The 26768-nt window shown below is 41.6% G+C and overlaps 1 protein-coding gene across 1 annotated transcript in view; it reads right to left on the reverse strand.

Annotated features, from left to right (window-relative positions):
* ERICH1 (glutamate rich 1) overlaps positions 1 to 20797 on the reverse strand; it is a 77273-nt gene extending 56476 nt beyond the window's left edge. The window contains exons 1-3 of the mRNA XM_056856163.1: positions 20764 to 20797; positions 5812 to 5961; positions 98 to 235 (exon numbers count right to left, since the gene is read on the reverse strand). Of these exons, the coding sequence (XP_056712141.1) occupies positions 98 to 235; positions 5812 to 5961; positions 20764 to 20797 (322 nt within the window). The remainder of the gene's footprint in view (positions 1 to 97; positions 236 to 5811; positions 5962 to 20763) is intronic.
* Between the last annotated feature and the right edge of the window lie 5971 nt (positions 20798 to 26768).

The following is a 26768-nucleotide window of genomic DNA, read 5'->3' on the forward strand; positions in this document are numbered from 1 at the left end:
GTTGTAACTTGGTGCAGTTCTCCAAATAACCCACCCACTTCAAGTTTACAGATCTAAACATTGGCTTCTGCGAAAACCTTGACGTGCAATATCTCACCTGAAGTATCACGGTCATTGTCGTCATTACTCTCGGAGATCTCATAATTCACCTCGCTGTTAGCATCCGGTACATAGTCTTCAGGAGGAGGAGTCACCGTGTATATTTTTCTTGGAGGTAAAATCATTCCCCTTTTGTCTAGAAGATAGTAAGAGACTACTGAGGTAACCTTGCCCTTCTTTACAAACTAAATTACATGCTATGATGATGATCTCCCAATGCATTTTTTAAATAAAATTAATGTTAGAAGCAGCTAAGAGTGGAGGTTGATTTGGACAGCAGCCACGATGCAGAGAATGGGGTGTTTAACCCCTTTCCCCCCATACTGTGTGTGTGTGTGTTAAGTGCCATCAAGTTGCTTCTGACCTACTGTGAGCCTATGCATTAATGTCCTCCAAAACAGCCTTGCTCAGGTCCTCTAGACTGAGAGCCGTGGCTTCCATTATAGAGTCAACCCATCTCATGTTGGGTCTTCCTCTTTTCCGGCTGCCTTCAACTTTTCCTACCACACTTTTTACCCAATAAAAAATTGCACTTCCCCAACATTTAGTGGGCCTGGTTTGGATCTGCCGCATAACCTGTAGTATAGTCCTAAATAGTACTGTTCAGTTGACCTATTATTCCCTTTGCTCATAGCTAAAAATTTCATAGTGAAGGGAACTAAGAGAGGAAAAAGAATGCCGAGCAAACAAAATCTAGTTACTGTCAGCCTGTTTCAAGTTAACCATATTGAATATTAATAAAATTTAATTTATAAATTATTTTAAAAAGGAACTAGAGTTTTCCAGTTATACCAATGCCATTGCATCTATACCCTAAATTGAATAGAAGGAAAGTTTTTACTGAGCAACAGCATAGAATACTCTCTCCATGTTTTGCCCCAATATATTTACAAATATAATAGCCAAAGGAATTTTATTTAAATAAAGAAAGCTGAAGATTCAGAAAAGGGGACTTGAATATCCCTGAGAGGGCACCGACTCCCTTGCGGCTGTGGCCTTGACTGTTCCACATGAACGTATCACCTGTCATACAAAGGACAACACTGCACTGAACTTTGCCCAGGCTGTTGATATAGGGTTGCCAACCTCCAGGTACTAGCTGGAGATCTCCTGCTATTACAACTGATTTCCAGCCGATAGAGATCAGTTCCCCTCCGCAAACCCCGCCCTCCTCAGGCTCTGCCCCAAAGATCTCCAGGTATTTCCCAATTCAGAGCTGGCAACTCTATGTTGATGTCCTCCAGTTACCAACATAGTGAAAACAAAACTCTTCCTCCACAATTTTCCAAACGGAAAAGAGTCAGGGTACCTGATTGCGGGTTCCAATGCTTCTACAGGTCATCTGAATTAAGACTGCCTTTGCAGAGCTGATGCACAGGGATAAGCAGTAGCACTGTGTGCACAGAAAGATGTACACATATCACGAAACTGCCTAGTTTAGTTTTTAAAGAAACCACGAGGTCAAGATCTCCTTGCATGGGCAAAGTTAGTGCATCCAGAAGGATATACCCCTGGCACCTGATAAAGGGGACTCTGCCTCGAGGGAGATGGTGCCACAATAACGGTGTTAGCCTTTAAGTTGCCACAAGACTCTTTCATTTGGGCAGCAGCATATTCATTACAGCTGATTCCCTGGCATTTTCCAACCTCCATTTCTACAGAAACCAATATAACATTTATGTAGTTGCTAATTTCTCAATATGTACACAATTATACTAAAACAGTCAAGACCTACTTCTGTCAAAAGGGGCACATGAACTCCAGTCTAGCTAGAGTGTACCCCTAGGTTTCCCTGCAGCATACTGTGGGAACACTTTTGAAAAAATAAACTCCGCTATGAACTGTGACACAAATTAGTAAAAACAGCAATCCCCTTGTGAAGTAAAAGGAAATAACACATGCAAAACACCACTCATATAATCAATTACATTGCACCTTAGAAAGCATGTTAAGAGCCTTAGCAGAACTTGGCCAGGCTTGCCAAAATGCACTTATACCATTATGCAGAAAATGTAGCAGAGCTCAAGAAATGTCTTATTCCCACAATAATTGCTTTGATCAAGAATTCACACAGGTCATCTGCCTGTCAGCCTTCTGGGCACCCAAAGGAGACTACTGATCTCACAAAACATCCCTCTCAAAAATCTCTATAGGAAATCTCAGAAGTCTGGGTATAGTTTATTTTGCTCAGTAGAAGAAACAAGGACATTTGCAATTTATTTTTTTAACACAGTTTTCTTCCTTCTGTGACCCAGAATAGTTTAAAACACTACTTGAAATTCTTCCCTTTAGAGGTTAACCAAGAGGGGGAAATTCAATGAAATTGCAAACTGATTAATCATGTGATCTGAAAACACAGGCATAAGCCAAAATTAATTGAAACTATTCAGTAACTTCATTTTTCTAAATTTATGCTAAACCTCTCAATCTGCCAGGTCTTGGGGGCTGATTTCTTCTACCGCTGCTGATTAATAATGAAATGTTAATCGAATGCTAGAATTAATAAGAAGCAAATGTGAAATTCTATAGGGACAGTGTTGTGTGCTCTTAAAAATGTGTAATTCTTAGACACAATTAAGTTTCCTGCAGACATAATTTGCAAAATCCTGCTCGAATCCTAGTCTAGCTTCTTCCAAGTTCTGACAGGTAAGGTTTACTCTTTCTGAACTGATACTGGAGGTTCACCTCCCTTTTATCCATATGCAATAGTAAGAAGTACCCACAATCAAGGGGTCCACCGTATGTGTTTCTGAGCTCATTGATCTGGGAATGGCTTTTCCTAGGGGCAGGTAATTCTGTTGTGTCTCTGCATCGGGAACTATTCAATCACACCTGATACACAAACATGGCACTTCACTGTTCCCAACAGGAGCTAACTGGAAAGAGAAGGCAAAAGAAGAGCAGTAAATCACACAGAAAGGCAGAAGGCAGCTTCCTGTGGATTAGAGCTTTCGGCTCTAAGGAGTTGTACATTCATTTCTCATGGCACACTGGGCAAATATTTGGTTTCTTTTCCTTTAAACCACATGCATGAAGCATCCAGGAAATAGAAATTTTATTTTTTAGAAAAACTGTGGTAAAGAATTGGAATACGTGCAAGAAAGTTTCCGAAATGCTTTCAAATAAATTATTTAGGAAATTATTTTAAACTGTTGGCTACACTTGGATGTAGGATATGCTTACATTTACAGGCGGTTGCTCAGATCTTCTAATCCAATTAAGCAAAGGTTGCACGCTGTTATCTGAACTGCTTTACAGGACAATCAATCAAAAGCCAAGCAACTATTTTCAGGATGATTTACTTGATAGCTTCTCTAATGTTTTTGAAGCTTCAGAATGCAAAACACAATATTGTTTTATCTAACTAATACTGGGGCCCTTAAAATGTGGCAAAATCTGTTCTATCCCACTTTGCAAACCTGATGAAGAAAAGGATGAACTGTTATCATTCTAGATCTCCAGAGAAGATCATTTGCTGACATTTGGGAAAGGCTAAAAGGCCTACCAGATATTAAAAGTTCACAATAGTCCATTGATTCAAATGAAGGCAGCATGGCCTCGGAACATTACTCATAACTATCACATTGAAAGTTATATCATGTTAACAGAATACAAATTTGTGACGGGAAGGCATTTAAAATGTCATATTCTGCTCTACAATGTAATAATTACAGTCTACTGCTCTCCCTTTCCACAGTAATTAACTGCTAAAAGGAATTGTTTAATCAGTCTGCAAAGTTGTTTATTCCATTACTGCACTGCCAAAGGTTCTCTTATGAATATGTATAGGCAGTATTTGCCTTCCTTGCAAATGTATCATTGACACTCAATCCTTAGATTCAGAGCAAGTTTTTAACAGTTCTAAGTAGGGGTGTTTGTGAGTTAAGTACTGTCAAGTCACTTGTGACTTATGGCAACCCTATGAAGAATTAATGACCTTCAAAATGCTCTATTAGCCTTGCTCAGGTCTCGCAAACTGAGGGCCCTGGCTTCCTTGATGTTGGGTTTTCCTCTTTTCCTGCTGCCCTCAGCTTTTCCTAGCATTATTTTCCTCTCCAGTAACTCTGGTCTTCTCATAATGTGATCAAAGTACAATAGTTTAGACATTTTAACTTATAAGGAGAGTTCACGCTTGATTTGATCTAGAATATACTAATTTGTCCTTTTTGGCAGTCTACAGTATCCGTAAAACTCTCTTCTAACACCACATTTCAAAGGAATCAACTTTCTTCCTGTCAGCTTTCTTCATTGTTCAACTTTCACACCCATACATAGTAATGGGTAATACTGTGGCATGAATTATCTTGATCTTGGTCACCAGCAACACATCCTTATACTTAAGAATCTTTTCTAGATCCTTCATAGTTGCTCTTACCAGTCTCACTCTCCTGATTTCTTGGTTGTAGTCTCCCTTTTGGTTGATGATGGAACCAAGGAAAAGAAAATCTTTAACAATTCCAATTTGTTCGTCAACCTTAAAGTTATGTAATTCCTCAGTAGCCATTACTTTTGTACAAAGAAGCATTATCTAGCGATGAAATATGCAAGCATTATCTAGTACTAAGGCAATGGTATTGCTGAAATTGTGAAAAAGTACTTCATGTCAAAACAAGCAAAGAAAATTAAGGGGAAATGCTTAGATCAATAAAAAAGAGATAAAATAGGAACTTATTTCAATATCCAATAATAAATATGTAACCTGAGGGGGAAAAAAGCCATCCTTAGATTTCTGTTTTCTAGTAATTCTGAATGATAGGACATCTTATAATAAGTTACAATTCTTCCAGCTGGAGATGTAACTTGGAAAATACTGACATAAAATAGTAAAGGGAGAAAGAATATCAACTTTCTACCAGAATATAATATGCCCACTACTATATAAAATACATGTATTTTATAGTTTTTAAGAAATTTCCTCAAATCTGAATTTGATAAAGTAATGTGGGATGCAGAAGATTGGAAGGGAAGAACTGGCTGCTTGGAGGAGAGGGACATTTAATCCTTCCCAGCAAATGACTTTCTCCCCTCACCCAAGGAACTTGGTTGTGTTACACACACACACACGAACACTGTAATTGGGACATGTGACATCCCCAGGATTACAACAGCAGACACAGTATCCAAGTTGGAAATGCCAGGAGACACCTAAAAATGCAGCAAGCAGTTGAATGGGACTAGAAAAGAAGCTTACTTTCTTCTTAGAAGTTACTTGGTTCATTAAAGCATTGTTGGGCTAGATTAAAAGTGGGAATGACTTTTCAACCTGTGCCTGCTCATGTTTCTCAGCTAAACTTTTAAAAAAGAAATAATTGGGTGTCATTAATTCCTTGGTGTCTATCAATTTGTGCATCAAGGATTGTATACTGTAAATTACAACTGACAGGTTTTTTTTTTTTTTTTAAAGTGCTGCATTAATCAACAACATTTTGTTTGTTTTGTAATTAGGCAGATGATGGCTGAATGTTTAACAAAAAGGCTTTTTCTTTGTCTGAATTACTGTCTAAATTTGCTTGCCCTTTCGTTTCAAGTGTTCTGAAAATCTAGTTTTTATTGTCCAAGTATATCTTGTTTATCATTTTCTATAAGAATACATCTGAATACAAAGCACTTCTTTTTGTGTCATTTCAAGCAACAGTTTTGTCAAGAATATTAATCCAGCAAACTTTGCTATTCAAGTCAGAGGCTCCCTCAATCTGCAGGCATTATTATTACCTGGTAAACACGGATATCCTTCTGATGCTTTGGTAGACCCTGCTCGCTCTGATACTGGGCATTGTAGAATGCTTGTCCCTTCTGCGCTTGGAATGGCCACATCAGGAGGAGAGGCAGGAAAGAGCTTCTCCAGTACCTTTCTTCTGAACTCTAAAAGGGATAATAAATAAGTAAAATAATTCAGGTGCTATGGCTGATTATCTAAAGACTTCATTTTTACAATCTTACAAAAAAAGCCACTATGTGATGTTCGCACTCACGGATTGCGTTTGTTGATGACGGATAGGCCAATGGCTAATCGAGTAATACTTTGGTGTACAGAAAAAGGCGAAAGGAAACTATTTATCTGCTGAAATTTAAATAAAAGAGCTCTACTATTTGACCCGCACATAGAAAATGCCAGAACTTTTAAAAATACACATCCATATATATGGGTATGTAATTCCAAGAAAAAGTGTTCCAAAAGAATAAGTGTGTGTGTGTGAAAAGTGCCGTCAAGTCACAGCCGACTTATAGTGACCCCTTTTGGGGTTTTCATGGCAAGAGACTAACAGAGGTGGTTTGCCAGCGCCTTCCTCTGCACAGCAACCCTGGCATTCCTTGGTGGTCTCCCATCCAAATACTAACCAGGGCTGACCCTGCTTAGCTTCTGAGATCTGACGAGATCAGGCTAGCCTGGGCCATCCAGGTCAGGGCAAAATAATATCTAGTGTAGTTTAAAAATTAAACTCACAGAAAGTTGTATTATGTTACATATAGTCCAGAGAGCCAGCGTGATGTAGTGGTTAAGAGCGGTGGTTTGGAGCAGCGGACTTTGATCTGGAGAATCGGGTTTGATTCCCCCCCCTCCTCCACATGAGCGGCAGAGGTTAATCTGGTGAACTGGATTTGTTTCCCCACTCCTACACATGAAGCCAGCTGAGTGACCTTGAGCTAGTCACATTCTCTCAGCCCCACCTACCTCACAGGGTGTCTATTGTTGGGTGTCTAGCCACACTCTCTCAGTCCCACCTACCTCACAGGGTGTCTGTTCTGGGGAGGGGAAGGGAAGGTGATTGTAAGCCAGTTTGATTCTTCCTTAAGTGGTAGAGAAAATCAGCATATAAAAACCAACTCTTCTTCTTTACAACCCTAGACCCTGATCAAGCACACCCATTTCTCTTCCTTCTTCAGAAGACACTTGCCACAGACACCACTACTGTGCTCCACAGACGGTTTACCAATGTTTTCAAAGATTAAGAAAATCGTTCTAGAACACGAGCCCTTTTCTTACATGTCATGTGAAGTTGTCAATGTTATTGTTAAGATGCCAGAAAACAGCCAGTGTGACATTTTAACAGGGACCTTCCTGAGGTAAAAATACATGAAAATTTGAGCCCAGGCTTTTAAAAAATCTATTGTTCTTAGGTTTTTCATATCCCTCCCTTTAAATAAAGCATTGTTGGAGTTTGACACACCTCTTGTATGACGCTTGAATATATCTTCTCTGCATTGGTGCTGTCATTATCCCCTGAGGATTTTCTCCTACTCCCACTCTAAATGTGATTCTAAGCAACTAAGTATGGGTGTGCACAAATGCACAGGTGTGTTGTGGCAGTACATGCAATGAGCACAAATTGCAATCACATACCACTGTGCAGTTACAAATTTTCCCTTTAACAAGTCCAAGAAAACAAGCTGTACCCCCCCCCCCGCCCCCAGAAAACACCGATTAATGGCAACATGGTAAGTCATCTAAGAAAAATGGTCTGCTTCTTCTAAAAAAGTGCTACCAACATTAAAAACCTAACACCCCACTGTATCTCAATTCTTTTTGAAATGAAGCTTGCAAAAAAGAAGTGCCCTTGGGGAGGAAGAGACATTTTTATGCCTTGCAGGCCTTACGTGTGTGGTATTCATCAGTATTGAGTACTGGCACCTTGGTGGGGGGGGGGAGTATTCTCCCAAGTCCAGAGGGGGAATTGGTAGAAACTGGAGCACCATTATGTGTCTGTGCGATCCACACACACCAGCGTTTTTTAACAAGAAAAAGCACTGGTGTCACCTTTCTGAAATAAATAAAACTGAAAATCAGTGTGGTATAATGATCAGAGTGTTGGAAGTAGGACTGAGGATACACAGGTTCAAACCCCACTCAGCCATAAAGCTCTCTGGGTGATCCTGAACCACTGATTCTCTCTCAGCCTCTCTCTCACACAGTATGAGAATAAAACAGGAGGAGAGAGCCATGTATCCAGCCCTTCAAGGAAATTCAGGATAAAATGTATTAAATAGACAGAAGCCTGATTGCAAAACACATCAAACAGCAAAAAGGGTACAAGGAACTATCAGTGCCTCTTAAAACAGAAGCTTTTCTGTATCTCGCCTTTCCGTCATATTATCAGTTACCACTTACTGCTGCAGTATGAGCTGATACTAGTAATTTCTAAACATTTCATCTAATTATACATTTTTTTAAGTCAAAATGTGTGCTCTTAAAGAGAACACCTGGATATTTTTTGCTGCTTCAACTCTTTTTTGTTTCAGCTGCTCAAAGCAGTTTCTGAACAAAACACTCTTTCATTATAACACTGTACGTGTTCACGCAGGAATTTCATAGCTCTCAGAAGGGGGCTTCAGGAACATTATGTAGTCTTCACTCCCGTTTTAAAGTTTTTGAGCATGAGAAGAACAGATGTTGCATAAGGGTAACGCACTCTAAATCCCCAACAAAATAATTATAATATTGGCTAAGAACTGAAAATGCACCATAGATTTTATATAAAAAAAAATCTGAATAATAGAATTTTGCCTGTGCAGAAAATGCAATTTTCTTCCTTTCACATCATGAACAATACTCAAAGCAATGTAACTTAAGGAACAGTATTCACTGAGAATTTGCAATCTCATATAAACTGTTTTAGCCGGGAAATAACTCTCACGTGGGAGATAGTGGAGAATCTTTGCCTTTAAAACGACTGATCTAGATTTGCAGAGGGCAGTTTGAGTGTAAAATAAAAGATGCATCAATGAGGGGAAGCAAGAATGGGGAGAGAAAAGCGAGAGAAACTGATTACTATTACTTCAATGAAGAATGCAATAATGGACATGATGGTCAAAAGTTACACATACATGCACAGGAGAGGAGGTGCAAAGTCACAGCACTGTTGCTGTAACGTTTAGTGGGGCATTCTTCCTGCCCAACTATCAGCCATTTACATGTTGGTTTAGCCACAGGTCACATGTTTAGACACATATAAGACATATGCAGCATTATTAGGGTTGCCAGGTCCCTCTTCACCACCGGCAGGAGGCTTTTGGGGCGGAGCCTGAGGAGGGAGGGGTTTGGGAGGGGAGGGACTTCAATGCCATAGAGTCCAATTGCCAAAGTGGCCCTTTTCTCCAGGTGAACTGATCTCTGTCAGCCGGAGATCAGTTATAATAGCATGAATACCTCTCTGCCTTTCTCTCACTTTCAGTTATGCTGTCTCTCAACCTACAAGGAAACACACTCAGAATAAACAGGATTAGGCCAGTCTCCCATTGCCTGTCAGGGTGGTATAGTGGTTACAGTTTTGGACCAGGATCTGGGACAGCCGGTTTCAAATCCCTACCCTGCCATGGGTGACCTTGGGCCAGTCATACCTCCCAGCTTGTGGTAATACAGGGTTGTTATGAGGATAAAATGGAGGAGAGGAGAATGATGTCAGCTGCTTTGGGTCCCCACTGGGGAGAAGGGCAGGGTATAAATCAAGGAAATAAATAAAGCTGAGTGGGGAAACCTGAAGGCACCATGTGGTACCTGTCCTTCCCCCACGTTGGGTTAATGGAGGTCACTCTCTCCAAGAGGTTGCTATTGGAGTGGGTGTAGAGGCTTAACCACGTGACAGCACTGGCTTGACTCCGTTTTCCCCACACTTTGTTTCTCAGAACATGCTGAGTGATATTGGAAGCTGCCATGTACTGTGCCAGACTGCAGGTGTATCTAGGGTTGCCAGGTCCCTCTTCGCCATTGGCGGGAGGTTTTCGGGGCGGAGCCTGAAGAGGGCGGGGTTTGGGGAGGGACTTAAATGCCATAGAGTCCAATTGCCAAAGCAGCCATTTTCTCCAGGTGAACTGATCTCTATTGGCTGGAGATCAGTTGTATTAGCAGGAGATCTTCTGCTATTACCTGGAGGTTAAACCAAAATTCACACAGAAAAAAAATATTCCAAGCAATTTCAATATAATTCCAATAGTACCATCATAATGCAAAAGTCATATCCAAGCACAGGTCATAAATTACCAAATCACATGTATTGTTCGCAAGTAGGTGCATACAAACAGGTGAGTGTATAATCCTGGTTTTAAATATAGGGAAGAAACACATCACCATGTATATAATAATTCTAACAATATTTCTTCTTCTTCTTTAGCAACAATATATTCTTCAGAAATCAGACAAGTGAGGAAGACGGCCGTTTCGTTCTTCATCAGTTCCTCAACCTCAAACATATTTTTTTAATCTTATAAGCCCAAGTCTTCAGTCTTCTACCCATGGCGAGTTTAAACTTGTGCTTATAAGATAAAAAAAGAAATACATACCAAGTGAAAAGATTAAGGTTTTGCAAAGTATGTTGGTATGGGTGTCTGATTAAGTCTGAGTTAGGTGTGAATTTCTGGGACGGTTTGTACTCCTCTCTTTGAGTGATCCATTCTTCTTGAGTTCGAGTTCTCTAACATGCCTTCTCCAATTGTCCTTCAGACGAAACACTCTGATCCTTGGCATGACCCATCCATAAAATGAGTAGATAGATTCCAGACTGTCTTATAAATGTTTAAGCCCTTAATCATAATGCTTAGGCTTGTCAACCTAGCTGAGATTTCCTGCTATTACAACTGATCTCCACCCGACAGAGATCAGTTCACCTGGAGAAAAGGGCCACTTTGGCAACTGGACTCTATGGCATTGAAGTCCCTCCCCTCCCCAAACCCCTCCCTCCTCAGGCTCCACCCCAAAAGCCTCCTGCCGGTGGTGAAGAGGGACCTGGCAACCCTAATAATGCTGCATATATCTAATATGTGTCTAAACCAACATGTAAATGGCTGATAGTTGGGGTCTGCATTTTTAATCCTTGCTTTGTGCTTGTGACAGAGTCTGGATTGTGTTATATCATTGTTGCACAAGGAAAAGCCACATTATACTTAAAATTTATCTAGAGCAGGAACGTAAACATTACTATATAATCAGTGATGAAACGACACTACAACATGCCACACAAGGCAAAATGGGCTTCAGGCTCAGCAGTGAAAGGCAGTCGCTGAGGCTCAGACCCTTAACAGGCCCACCATTCATGAGGCATCTTCACCATTTTGGCTCTCATTTGACACAAAGGCTAGTCAGGCTGAAGACAGCCATGACACTTAAAAAGCAGAAGGGAATCTAGATCCCATTGAGTTCAGAGTCAATCCTGACCAACTCAGAGGCAGGAATTTTTCCTCACAAAAAACAATGAAAATAGCAGCCCTGTGTCACTTTCCCATCCCCCCTTTTAGATTAATATTGATGTCATTACACATCTGTTGCCCACTCTTGATTCACATCTTAGCTGGCAAGAAGATATGAGATAAAATGTATTGCATATTAGTGGAAGACAACTAGCAGCAGGGCTGGCATTTGCTGTAGAACCCTGCATTTCTTACCCACAACTTTTGTCTACCCATTAAGTTAACAGAGAGATTTGAAAAAGAGTCCATACATTTTAAAACTAAAACAACCTGCTTGCTATATCCTGTGACCATCTGTAGTAATTTCAGATAGGTACAGAGAGATGGGTGTTAAACTTTACCAGGCTTTCACAATTTTGTAAACAATTTTTGCTGCTCACTCAAGTTTTCAAGACTAATAACCAGTTACTTAATTTTTTTTTTAAAAAATCTTTTAACTTTTGTTCCGATTACAATGAATAATGAATACAAACTTCTGTTTTCCTTGATGTATTTTTCACCACAACACCGATACCTAATGCTACTCTTTGAAGTAAAATTGCAGCGCTGCCTGATACCCCAGCTTAGGCTATATCCGGAATCGGTTCTCAAACAATGTGACATGATCATAGGAGGTGCAGAATGCGTGAAGAGAAAATTAGCCCCCTGTTTTGCATTTTCACTAAAACCAATTACATAGTGCATTAAATTGCAGACTAAGTGAAGAATGTAGCAACATCTGCTTGCTCCTCTCCTCTCCCTATTAAAGAAGCTCTAACTAAAGAGAGAGAAATTAGGAACAGCCTTTTCAGTGCTCAATACTTCACACTTTGTTCATTTGAAGTACTTCATTGATTTCAGCTGACCTTCACTTTATAAGGAAAAAACTGCAGGAGGAAAAATAATAATAGATAACCACTCAACTATGGCTCAAACCATGTGGGAACGTTTACAGGCATTCACTTCACCCTATGACTGGAGCCTGGGGAGAATCAACTCTTCCCACAGTAACAGTGACACTCAGCAGGTTCTCAGGTATGCCCACTCTAAATGCAGATAAGCAAATGTAGATGCATCTTGTCTCACTCTCTGGCATTTAGAAATAAAACCATTCCTGTAACTGTCAGAGAAGGATCTCATTTGGTTGAGTTAAAAGCCAAGTTGTAATTGTTTGCCCCCTTTTGGCATCGTAATATCTACCTCAACTTCAGTGATGTGCTGAATAAAACATAGGAAGTAGCTTGAGAAAAGCAGAGCCTAAGCTGTATAACACAGCCACCCAGGAGGGACACAGGACTCTAGGAAGAGAGCAGCCAATGGATAAGATGTGGAGGCAGCTAATGCCTTCTCCTTCAACTAGACAACTTTCAGCACTGAAGCACCCAGATCTTGTATGGGACGTCCACTAGAAATTCCAAGGTCCAGGATCTAAATACAGGCAGCTGTATGTTGTGCTTTAGAGAGTTTCCCTGGCCTAGGTAGAAGAGGTATTTTCCTGGTTCACAGCAGAAGCATGTGTGTACTCCTAAGAACAACAGCCACAATGGGTTTGACCAAGGGTCTGCCTAGTCCGGCATCTTCTCATGCTTACCAGCCAGAGGCTACAGAACAATGACGGCAAGAGCCCTCCCACATAGCTTGATCTCAGTAGCGGGAATTCAGAGGCATGACAACTATGTGTGAGGATCTGTATGCCCTTACTAGCTGAACAGACGGTTGGTTAGTGGGGCTCAAACTATTCATTTTTAGATACACGATACCTTTGTCCTTTAATCCTAAGCACCAGATAGCAAACTGAAACTGACTATCGTTGTTTTCTGGTAGGAAAGAGAATCAAACAATCTTTGGTGCAGCAGGGTTTGAAGCACATGGGTGCTTCTGCAAAGCAAACATCTCCAGCTGTAAGCAAACTGCTTTCTACAGCAATTCATTTCCAGCGGCTTCTATAAACATCTTTCCTGCACTTGATGCAAGCTAATTCTGTTTGAGGTGCAGAGAAGAGCCAATGTAAATTGTACTCAGCCAAATGTAAAAAAAAAAAAAAACAACCTACCCACCAACCTTTTTGACCCCTAACCCTAAGAAGAGAATGTTTGCACCTGAAATATTCTTGTACGAAGTAGACCTCAATCAATACCAAGATACAATAGAATGTAGCCCAGGGAATAGTCTAAAGGCATACAATCTACCAACCTTGTTGATGCTAAGCAAGACTCCTGGGACTCCTATGAGTACTTCTAAGATGGAAGAAATAAATGTTATAAATTTAGAATGACAGAAAAACATCAACGATTCTTCAAATAACACTTTTGTTGTGTGTGTGTTAAGTGCCGTCACTTCCAGCTTATGGTGATCCTATGAATTAATGACCTCCAAAATATTGTATCATTAACAGTGTTTTAAAAATGGACATGGGATAGTTCTGGCAATGATAGCAATGACCACGCTTGCCTTAGACTTAGCATCTTGAAAAGTACATGCTCAAGTTCCAGCATGAAACAGTAAAATGTATGTATGCAAAGTAAAACAAATGCAGAATGTTTCCTTGATGATTTATCATCAGTTGCATTTACCAGTTACTGCAAACGTATCACATTATCTCACCTTTGGACATTGCCGAAAGAACTTGGGGGACAGTCACAATCCTAAAATATGCCTACTTCAGAGTACTCCCTTTGGAATCAATCCTCAATAAACAATTTATGGGGGTCATTTGTTCTTTGGTGCTTAAGAGTTTTACAGGAGCTCTTGCAGAGCAATGGGAAAATATTTTATACAATTCATGTTGAATGACATCGTGCCCGGAGTACCAATTCATTTTAAGGCTAGTGAACATTTATAACATTGATCAGTTTTGTACTTGACACCTCCCAAATCAGATGGCAAGAGAACAAAACATCTGCTAATAGTCATGACTACTTGGTCTCCAAATACACACCTGGGAGAAGGCTTGGACTTGCGTTTATTAAGTAGCAATGAACCATGAGCCTCCTTTTCACTGGTATATTACCTGAGAGCGTGCTGCTGGGAAGAAGCTAGAAATGTACACTGGGTATGAATTTGCAAGCATGGCAGGAAGCAAAATGCCAACAAAGCATGCAGACATGGATATTCTAAATGCACACATCTTCATCCCCCTGAGGGACACAGAGCTGAAAAGGAATATATGTATAAAACTGCATTTCAGTATGACCAAACTGGTTTGTATTCTCCAAACTGATAATATGAACGTAACTGCAGCCTAGTAAAGCAAGGAATAAAAAAGAATAAGTTGTTTGCTTCAGGATTGCTCATCTCCATCCTGATAGCAGAAATGGAAATGGAAGAACTACTAACCATATTCAGTTGAGGTAAAAAGTAGACTTGCATGATAAAAAATGAAATGCGCTTCAATATTCTGAATGTTGAAAGATAATTCTGCGGCCTCTTATCATCACTGTATCAGTCACAATCTCTTGCACCCCAGCAGCAAGGTTATGGGCAGGATGTAAATCTTCAGTCCAATGCTAGGAGTACCCATTGCCCCTTTATTGCCTTTATTACATGTGCACATCCAAAAGACTTCCACGGTAGCTAGTGTGCATGGATAACAGGAAGAATTCGTGACAAGAGACAGAGATGAAACAAAGTTTTTTAGGTTGCCAAGATATCTTTGCTTTAGATAACTGCATAACAGAGAAATAGCAGGTGCTGTTTTCACTCATCACTTCATGTTGAGTACTGCTGCACCTGTTAGATTCCTGTCTGTTCCCATCTGTCATGTTGCTATCATTTACGCACAGGAGCTCTGGAAAGAACTTCTCACTGGTTACCACTATAGACCTCACTTGTGGTTTTTACATGGCACAGAGAGTATCACTGACCCTGTACAGATCAGGTGGGTGTCGGTAGAGAGTCAAGAGACACGATAGAGGTGAACAATGGGTAGACAGTACCTGTGACTTGCTAGTTATTAGAAGTTGAGCAAATGAGTAAACGTGGGGAAAGATGCTATCACTGAGATGCTTTTTCCATTCTGTTTATCTCAGCCTAAATCTCCACTCTCTCAATGTTACTCCCACTTATGTCAAAAATTGGGAAGATCATGCATTCATGAAGCCAAGATTCACCCAACAACAGTAGGAAGCTGCATTGTAACAGTCAGCTGTTGTCATTTGTTCTGTTATTGTTCAAGTCTTACATCTTCCAAGTTAAATACCAAGCAGGGGCAACTAATGGACCCTTTGGTATTAGCGCTTAGTATTAGATTTGTTTCTATCCTCCCCCACCCTCCAGTTTCCTTCAATAGTACATCATGATTACACCCTACCTTATCTTCACAAACTCAAGGCAGCTAACAAAACAGCAAAAGTTTCAAGGGCAAAACATTGTAAGTATCCAAGTTAAAGCCAACACACAAATACAGTTAAAAGCCAATATATACATGTAAAAACACAGCCTAACAGTAATTTTCCTGACATCAAATAATCTCTTGAATAGGACAGTCTTCCTAAACACCTTCCTGAATGTAGCACGTGACAGCACCTACCACACCCATTCTAGTAGGCCATTCCACAGGGATGGACCTACCACAGAGAATGCCCATGATCTAACTGTTGCTAAATGGATCATCCTGGGTGAGGCTACCACCAAGAGAAAGTTTTCTGAAGCATGCAACTGGTACACATGAGTATACCAGAAGGTGTGGTACAAGAGGTATGAGCACCCCAGGTCATGGAGGGCTTTAAAGGTGATAACCAGCACCCCAAATTAGGACAAAGAACCAGATAAGCAACCAGTGCAGTTTTAAATGGCTGGCCCCACACAGAAGCTTAGTTGCTATATTCTGCACCAACTGAACCTTCCAAGATGTCTTTGTGACCAGACACAAAGAGTCTCCACTGGAGGTGCAGAATCAACTGGATGGAATTTTGTCTTGTAGGGTGCCACAGGGTTCTATTCTCTCTTTAATTTATATATGAGGCCACGGAGTGAGATTGTTTGGAGCTTTGGGGTTGGGTGTCACCAATATGCAGCTGACACCCAGCTCTATATTTCATTAGCCAAGCATCCCGATGACCCTGTCTTGGTTTTGAACTGGCACTTTGAAACTGTGGTCAGGCGGCTAAGCAGAACAAACTGACTCTGAATCCAGGCAAGACAGAGGTAATGCAGGTCAGGAAGGCTGATATTCTAGAGGGACTGAATTCACTTGTCCTACATGGAGTAACGTTGGCTTTTTCAGAGTAAGTTAAGAGCTTGCGGGTGCTCATGGATCCTGCCTTGCTGTTTGAAAAGCAGGTTGGCATGGTGGAAAAGAGCACCTTTTATCAGTTGCATCTGATACACCAACTTTCTCACTACCTAGACTCAGCTGATCTCACCATGCTGACCCGTGCTTCTGTAACCTCATGGTTGAATTACAACAACATGCAACCCAGAAACTATAAGTGGTCCAGAACGCAGCAGCCTGACTGCTGTCAGGGGCTCACCACTGAGAACAGATGTTGCCCCTTTTAAAACAGCTTCATTAGATGTCAATCTGTTCCCAAGTTCAATTCGTGATGCTGGTGATGACCTTTAAAGCCCTTCACAATCTGGGTCCGTCTCTTTCTATGTGACCCGATGCACCAACTATGGTCATCAGGCAGCCATCCGTTTGCTGTCCTATCACTTAGGGTGGCCCATCTGGCACTGACCAGGGCCCAAGTCTTTTCCATCATGGCTCCAGCTTCATTGAATGGCCTCCCTGAAGAGGTGAGAGGGTTCTGTTTGCCAGGGCTTTTGAGAGGGTTTGAATAACAGGCATCTTTTAAGGGGGGATTTGGGGGTTGTTATTTTATCTTTGGTGAGAGAAAGAGAGAGAAAGGTTGGAATCCCATCCTGGTGGGAACAAGAAGAAATTGCCTGGGGCTGTTCAGTAAGTTCAATGTCAGCATTATTTTATCTTTTGCAGAACAAGTCTTACACTATCATCAGAATGCATGTGGATGGCCTAGCAAGCATAGGATTTGGACTATGCTCTCCTGATTGGTCACAAACTGAACAGTTTTCAAGTTCTTTGCCTGCCTAAGAGTACCAGTAGATCAACATGGCATAGGTTTCCTATGCTAGTGTATCTGAACTCCGTTGGCAAAGGGCAATTTGGGAACAATCCTATCCCTACCCAACAGGCTTCTGTGGAAATAGGATAATGAATCAGTGATTTTAAAAAATCCAACATGGAACATCTATTTTTGGCATAACATGCTGTGACAGATAGCTAGATTAATTCTGGATATACCGTTTCAGTGATTAGTTGAGCGGCATAGAAGACAAACAGAAGCTGTACAAAGAGAAAAAACACACAATCATAAGCTCCAATAACCATAACAGTCAAAAAGCATCCAAGCCTATGGCATTAGAGGAACACCTTTTGATGCACCCTTAGCATGGATTTATAGGATCATTTCCCCACACAGCAAAGCTGATTCTTTTTGTTCTTTCAATGAGGCCAGTTTCAGCCTCAGCAGAGCTAGTAGGCTGGAAGAAAAGGGAGGTAGGATCAAGAGGAGGATGCAGCATCCTGACTGCATGAGGAAGGAGCACAGAAAACATCAATTGAAGGTATGAAGCTGCTAGTAGATTTTTGTGTGTGATTTCAATAAGTGAGCAACTTTGTGAAGTCAGAAGAAGCAACTTCTGCTCCTTGTTGAAGAAGTTTTACTTTCAAGTCTATGCGACATATCAAGCACACACACACACACACTTCTTAATAGTTGCTGGAGTCATGAAATAATTGATATATTTTTTTAAATGATGGGTAAATTAGTGGCTAATAAAACAGAGTTGCACTTACCTGTAACTGCTGTTCATTGACGTCTTCGGTGCAGACACACATGTGGGACTGTGCCTACGCCACACCTGCTGCCGGAAACTTTTACTAGCCTTAAACCTCAAAGTGGGGATGCCCCTCCCCTTGGCACGTGGCACTGGCCTCCGCGCCGAACCACCGCGTGCTCATGGGCGGGGCATCCCCTCCCTCCTCAGTTCCTCGCCCGCCGCAAACCATAGCCAAAGGTCATCCAACCAGCCCTGTCCAGAATAAACTGGAGGCCTTGGTTTAATCAGGTAACAGAGTTTGGAGTTAGGATAACTTTCCCATTGTAATGGTCTCTCTCTTTCTTTTTTTTAGGTCGACAGCGGGGTAGGCGGGAGGGATGTGTGTCTGCACCGAAGACGTCAATGAACAGCAGTTACAGGTAAGTGCAACTCTGTTTTCATCTTGCGTCTTCGGTGCAGCCCCACATGTGGGATATTAGCAAGCTTACCCATCAGGAGGTGGGTGTCGATCTAGGAGAACAACGTCTGGAGCACCGCTCTGCCCACTTCGGCATCCTTTCTGGCCTGCAGGTCTAGCGCGTAGTGCTTGACAAATGTGTCCTCACTCGCCCACGTCACAGCCTTACAGATGTCACCGATCGGGATCCTTCTGTGGAGAGCAGTGGAAGATCCTTGCGCCCTAGTGGAATGAGCTCGAATCTCTAGTGGACATGTTATTCTCGCTTGCTTATAAGCGAGTTTAATTGCAGAAACTACCCATCATGCTATGGACTGGGATGATGCGGGTTTCCCCTTCTTGGGACCTTGGTAACAAATAAAAAGTGAATTTGATTTTCTAAAGTGTTTTGTCCTATCAGTGTAATAAAGGATAGCCCTTTTGAGATCTAAGGTGTGGAGGGTCTTCTCTGCTCGGGAAGACGGACGTGGAAAGAAAACTGGCAGGACCAGGTCTTGGGCCAAATGAAAACTAGAGATCACCTTAGGTCTGAACCTAATGCTAGGGTGCACCACTACCTTCTCATTATATATCCTGAGAAAGGGGCTATCGATTCGGAGAGCTGCTAGTTCCCCTACACGTCTAATTGACATGACTGCAATAAGGAACACTACCTTAGCCGAAAGCAGTGACATATGTGCATGAGCTAAGGGTTCGAAAGGGTAAAGCATAAGCTTTGCGAGCACCATGGAGAGGGGCCACTGAGGGGCCAGCTTGGGAACAGGGGGAAACAAATTATTGAGTCCCTTTAGGAATCGTTTAGAGAGGGGATGTGAGAAGAGCGTGTAGCCCTCAATCCTATCATGAAAGGCAGAAAGGGCAGCAAGATGTACCCACACCGAAGACACTGAGAGGCCTGTTGTGGTGAGGTCCAGGAGGTAGTCTAGCACTCTAGGAAGTGGGCAAATATAAGGAGACAGTCCTCTGGATCCCGCCCACCTGTCAAACCTCTCCCATTTCCTATCATATGAATAACGGGTAGAGGGTCTCCTGGATTGAAGTATCACTTCCTTCACTGGAGAAGACAGGCCTACCACTGATTGGGCAGGATTCTCCAGGCTGTGAGATGCAATCGGGACACGTCGCGGTGAACCAGGTCTCCCCATTGCAGGAGTGCCGGATGGTTGGGAAATGGCCTATGAACCCCCCTCGCCAGATGAACCAGTTCCGTGAACTTTTCTCTCTGGGCTATTCTCTCCGAATGATACGGTAATGAGCTGGCTAGGTGGACCTAAGCGGCAGCTTTGAAGAACTCACTATCGAAGTAGTTTTGAAGAAAAAAACTGAGGTAAGGTGAAGAAAGCTCCGCCTTGGAGGCTGCAAAGAAGGAACTGAGGAGGGAGGGGATGCCCCGCCCAGGAGCACGCGGTGGTTCGGCGCGGAGGCCGGTGCTGTGGGCCAAGGGGAGGGGCATCCCCACTTTGAGGTTTAAGGCTAGTAAAAGTTTCCGGCGGCAGGCCTGACCGCAGGCGCAGTCCCACATGTGGGGCTGCACCGAAGACGGAAGATGAATATTCTGCTATGAAGAACTAGCCAGATGGGTTTCAGAGGTAATAAATGCTTCATTAAAGGAGCTGGGAAGTGTTGACTATCTTGAAGGGAGTGGTCATGAATTTCCTCCTGAAGAAAGCATGTCTTCGGGCACAGATGGTTTTAAATAGCTTTTGTTCTGTGGGTAAGATGGTTATGCCTGTAGTAGGTATGCAACATCAGGGAATGTTGAGTGAAACAGATTCTTGAGATGCATTTTAATTGGGACAGGACCTAGGCTTGGCTACCTTGATTAACAACCTTATTTCCGTTACTTTCTTGGCAAATGTGTCTCTGCTGAGTCTCCTGAACCCCTCAGCAACTTTAAATACCATCAACCATGGTATTCTTATTTTATTTAAATATTTTCAGCCTACTTTTCTCCCACATTGGAGAGCTTATAAAATGAAAAACACTTTAAAATAAATTTAAAACAAAAATATCCAACCAACAGGCCCCTCAGAACAATCTTAAAATAAGTGATCAGTCACAAGGATGTCCTAGAGTGATGCTGATTCAACCTGCATGGCTCATGCAGGGCTATTAGCTGTAAGCCACAGATCTAGCCAGGAACTCATGCCTTTGGCCAAGCCCAGATCTCAAATACGTGCAAAAAAGGGAGGGGCAAATGTTCACCCTAGCTCTTATTCAACTGGCTCAGATGTTCCTTGGTCCCTTACCTCTTGCGTAGACTGGCTGGTTGGGGACTGCCATGAGGTAACCATGCTCTGATGATTAAGTAGGAGTAAGATAAATTGATTTCAGAAGGTAGTGCTGGGGACTACTGCCTGACCCTCTGGCATTTATGATGTGGGATCCCATAAGGGTCTATTTCACATAGCAGTTAACATGAAACTACTGGGAGAGATTGCCAGGGATTTGGAGCGAGTTGCCACTACCATACGATGGCAGTCCTATTCTCCTTAACTGATGGTTCTGGTGGAACAGGGGGGTTCCTGGAGACGGCAATAAGCTGAATGAAGACCAATCGACTGAAGTTCATTTTGGATGACTGATGTTCTGTTTGTCAATGATGCAACTTATCAGGGAATAAGGAGTCAGTCTGTTCTAACCAATAGTTTCAACATGGCTGCTTTGTACCTGGGCCAGGATTGCTAGGAGGAGGAAATGTTTGATCCTTTCCTCCTTGTCCTTTTCACTATTTAAATAACATCTCGAAAGCAGCTATGAACTGTGTTGAAGGAAAAAGACAGACAGTCTTTGTACCGGTATTCCTCCCCCCCACCCCCTGGAGAGCTAATTACCATAGGAAAAGGTAATATATAAAAGAGGCATGCGAGGAAAGGGCTAGACACTCTCTCCTCCAATGAAAAAGAGGGATAGACTATGACCAAACCCGGCTTGCCAAGTTAATAGGACACAACTCTAAATGTTCAAAACCTGCCTATAAACTGGACACAAAGCACTGTGAAAAAAGAAAAAAAAACTGTATAAAGCCCATCTTAAAAGACAGGCTGTTCTAACTGCATTCCTGCAGAAATCCAATGTAAAGCTTCTCCTGCTGTTCGTAACAGTATTTTATACTTACTTGGGAATGTGGCGCAGCTGAAAGAATTATATAATCCAAAACCCAGCACAGGTCAGAGTCACTTCTTTTTTTTAATCATGCTGTAGGAGGACAAAGTTTCCTCCCTTAAAGAGCTTTTACATAAGAAATGCCGCTACTGGCCACTAACCACAAACAGACTTATAAGCATCCCCACTATTCTTGTCAAAAGGTTGTCCAGTGACTATTCACAAGCTCTTTCTTTTCTTTTGCCAGCAAAAAGCAAGCGACATAACAGCAATGCTCTACCTAGTATGCAGCGCTTCAAAGAAAGCCGGGCAAGGAGTGTGAGCTTCTAGTCTATCAAGGTTTCTTTTTGTAGAAGTCTCCCCCCCCCCCACCTTAAGGACAGCTAAAAAAAAATAATAATAATAATAATTAGCACATAATTAGGATTTCAAAATGCAGAATCAAGGACATCATTAAACGGAATCATGGGACACAGCAAAGAAAACCTTCCTCTGAGGCAAGAAGGCATTGCAATGAAAAAGGACTCGGGAAAGGGGATCAGATAGAAAAGGAGACCCCAGAAATTAGAGACTGTTCAAAATATGGCAACTAATATTGACAGAAGCCACAGAAGCAGCGGTGGGAGCAGATAGTACAGGGGACCAACAGCAGATGAGTTTGTGCCCAGAAGTGAGGAGGAGAAGCAGAGGAAATGAGAGATGCTGGCAACAAAGAGCCTTAAATGTTAAGGACTAGGAACTGGCAATTGCTGAGACAATTGGCAGGGAACCAGCGCAGACACAGAAAGGCAAATACTATATGCAGTGATCAGTTACATGTCATCCCCCCACCCCCACAACCTTTCTTCTTCCCTCTTTGACAAAATACAGCCTAGAACCTGTACAGGAAGCTATGCAGGGAAGAAAGGGTCTCTTAACTCTTTCTGCACCAATGCTTCCCACACACACACACACACATAACCCCATCCCTAATGCTTTACGTCAACGAAGGCAGACAAGACATGAGTCTCTTTTAAATTATGGGTGGAAAAGCAGTGGGGGGGGGGTAAAGCAATTTTTAACAAAACATCAGCTGTAGGAGGTTGACAATCTGCCCCCACACAGGTCAGCCACTGCAGAATGCAGCTGCATTTCGGAGGGAAGGACGGAGAGAAAGAGAGAAAGATGTTTTGGGTGGGGGAAGGATCATATGTAACTGAATGTAATGCATAATTTGAGAGAAATGAGAAATAGAAATGAGAAGAAGTAACCTCCATAAGTTTCTGTTTTACTGCTTCTCTTCTTCATCTGTCGCCAGTGCAAGGTGACACAGCAATTAGGTCCCCGCATTCATGCTTTTGTTCACAGGGAAAGGCTAATAATCCACCCATCTCTGTAAAACCTCATCAAAGTGAATGGGGGGTGGGTGGGGTACTAACAGCTTTTCCTTAGAACTCAAATAATGTTTGCCAGTAAACTTAAGTTATCCTATGAGAGCACACACGAAGACACCGAAGCTGGCTTGAACACTGAACAGCCCTTATGCATGGTGAAAAGGGAGAAAAGAGTCTTACTTCTTAGCCTGATTATAGTATCTGCCCCACTCATGGAATATTTACTTTCAAGTAGGCTTAGTATTTATTTAATTTAATTTTCATCCCATTCTTCCTCAAAAAGCTTCACGTTCGCTCCATTTTTATCCTCACAACAATCCTTTGAGATAGTATCACTGTCTAACCTCAGTCCATGGCTCACAAAAAATCACATGGGCAGTTGCCATCAACCACTAAAGCCACATTTACTTCCATCCCTAGCATGAGGCCAAAGCTCAACGAGGCTCACAGCTTACTTGTTCCTTCAGTGGCTGCTGTTGGTTCCAGTAGGAACCCACTGCCAACCACAAGAGCCACCGGGAAAGGCCCTTGCCTACTTTTCTGAAACATGGGACAGATCCACATTGGGGAATAGTGCTCAGAAGAGCCACAGGTGGATCCCGAGGGCCAGGGTATCACTGGGTTAGGGCTGAAAGTTGACCACCCAGTAAGTTTTGCTGAGTGGAGATCTGATCCAGATCAAAGTTCAGCACTACATCAAAATGGTACTGATGCTCACCAAGAATCTTAGCTTCCAACACTACAGAATAGTCTAATTGTGATTCTCTCTACCAATGTTCAGAAACTGAGTTCAGTGCCAACTAATCAAGATTTCTGATATCACACTCAAAAAATCATTAGCTAGTCAGCTGAAGTACACAAGCAGAGCTAGCAGAACTATTAATTTTTTTCTGCAGAATGAAGCCTCTTTCTACAGCAGCTTGCAGTAATCGAATATCTAATTTGTCAGTAAGGATACTCAGTCAAAGTCTATGCTGAACACCAGTAAATGTTACGCAAATTATATGTGAACACTTCTGAGCCTAGTTGAGAGTTCAAATAATGTTCCTTCCCCAGCAGTTTTAGCCAAGCCCTTTTCTCAATGTATCTGTAAAATGGGAATAGTAGTTACCAAACAAGAAGGTTGTGATAGTGAAAACTAGGTCAAGTCTTGTATAATGCTTTGAAGAAATGCAACCCTTATAAAATAAAATTAAATAGCACGGCACAGATTTTTTGATTACCGGTACATAGTCAGGAGAGTCTTAGCAAGAAATCAAACACACACATACTAAATTCTTTCCAGTTCTGTTTTGTGTTAGTTAATACATCCAGATATCTGTAAAAACAGAAGGTAAACATATTCCCTCCACTGAAGCAAATCATATAGACAGATACCCATTCATCTCAATGGGGTTGGAATGTCTAGTAATAAAGGAAATGGATCCTTCAATTGTGTATAGAATGCCTTTACATCACCAGTATGTTAGCAACACTTCCGACCTATTCATTATTAAAAGAGCCACACACACACCCAAAAAATCTTCACTGTTATAAGTAGGCCAATGAAACCCCTTCTTGTGTGCCTTCTTCATTGGCCAGTGTATGCACAGGAGAGAAATATGAAACAAAATACTACAGCTTCCCTTATACGTAGCACCCATTGGTTAGATTACTGGAAAGTGGGGACTATGTACTTGGAAAGAACACTGCATTCACATTTCATCTCATGACTCTGTAGCTACAAGGGCTACCGCTTCCCCCCACCCCCGAATAAGGCCAAGAATCAGCCCTAAGAAGCTACTGCCCCAAGTGGCAAGTTTAGAACACAATACAAAATACAGGAGAAGACCAAACATGGAGCAAAAGAATGAAAGAAAATGGTACAGAGGAAAAATAATTGTTTTATTCAGTAAGGGTTAAAGGTAGTAAATATATTTTTTTCTAACTTGTGGAAGTTTTGGAGTGTTGTGTACCAATTTTGTTTTAAGATCTATGTTTCCAACCATGTATTGTACTTGTATAATATCTGTAACATTCTCATGGGTTTGTGGTTCTGGATACAGTTGTGCACTTTTTAATATGCTCAGTATTTACTGGCCTTACCGATATATTTTTTTCTTGTTTTTCTTTATATTCCTATAGATCCTCCTGAAGAAGCATAGGTGACACACGTAGGGGCAGCATAAACAAGCATTTATAATTCAGGCAAAACCCAGTTATTCAGTCCATATGGCAAACTTGCTCCTAAGACACCTCTCTTCTCTAGCTACTTCCAGTCTTCCTTGTGTGACCTCAATTCCAACTCACAGAACACATGAATTTAAGGTTTTTTTTAATAAAAGGGATTATCTTCCTGTAGCGCCACAAACATGGCACTATTCAATGTATCAAAAACTTCCCAATTCCATATTAGTCAATAGAAAAGTTAATTCTGATTCCAGAAGGGATGAAATGATTGAAACCAGAATATATCGCTATCCCACAACCTACATAGGCCCTTGAACAAATGCAGTCCTAACAGTTGTTTCCCCATTCTTATCATTTGCCCTGTGCTGAGATAATTCATTTTTGTCTTGTTCAGAACATAAGAACATAAGAAAGGCCCTGCTGGATCAGACCAAGGCCTATCAAGTCCAGCAGTCTGTTCACACAGTGGCCAACCAGGTGCCTCTAGGAAGCCACGAACAAGACGAGTGCAGCAGCAGCATCCTGCCTGTGTTCCACAGCACCCAAAATAATAGGCATGCTCCTCTGATACTAGAAATAATAGGTATGCAGCATGACTAGTACCCATTTTAACTAATAGCCATGAATACCCCTTTCCTCCATGAATATGTCTATTCCTGCAGGATTGATGCATTTCTCACCCCTTCATCCTCAGCATATTTTGGCTACATAAGCAGCTTTCCCTTCTTCCACAGCTGCTAAAGTAAAACGGTCACATTCTGAACTTCCTATTGATGGAGCAATCTTTTTCTTTAGAAATGAGACAATGCATGCCTATGTTACTTTCCTGGCCTCTACATAAGTTCATAGCAAAAATAGTCTCTCATACCTCAACCAACCTTGTAAACAATTTACTCTAGCTCTTAATTTGGATACCATTTATGCAACAACAACAAAATCCTACAAACAGGATTAACAGAATTGCATTGCTTCAAATAATAACTTGTCAGTGTTGTGGTTAGAGTGCTGGGAGCTCTATATTCAAAATCTCTAGTCAGCCCTGAAGTTCACTCCATGATCTTGGACAACTGTATATGCCAAAACAACTACGATATCTAAATACAATGAATTAAGGCTGGTGTAGATTAGTAAGGACTAGCTCAACTGGCCAGAGTGAATTACAAAAAGCATTATAATGAATTAAAAATATTAAAAACAGATTCGTGCATATTCTTTCGGATAGGAACATTTCTACCTGCCACTAGACAGTGGCTAAGAAGACACTATGGATTCACAACATATCCAGGATACATCCACCCTCGGAAACAGAGAAGCAAACTGCATAGTGCTGTTACTAAGTAGTCTATAACCTATATAAAACCTTATCATACCACCTTTCTTTCCAGCCAGCTGTATTTTCCGCAAGTTTTAAAATCAGACTGTGACTGGAAGTGCAGAGGTCCATTGGACAATTTTAGCGGGATGATCATGGAAGAGATGCAGCACTGCCTTCATTTAACCCCTATAATAACCCCCCTAAACGCTTCAACATATTGCTTTAACGGATGTTTTAATGGTTCCATTCTACTCTCTACCATGTCACTGTTATCTTCACATATAAGCCCATA

The sequence above is a fragment of the Euleptes europaea genome, chromosome 10, assembly GCF_029931775.1.
Source record: "Euleptes europaea isolate rEulEur1 chromosome 10, rEulEur1.hap1, whole genome shotgun sequence".
NCBI lineage: Eukaryota > Metazoa > Chordata > Lepidosauria > Squamata > Sphaerodactylidae > Euleptes > Euleptes europaea.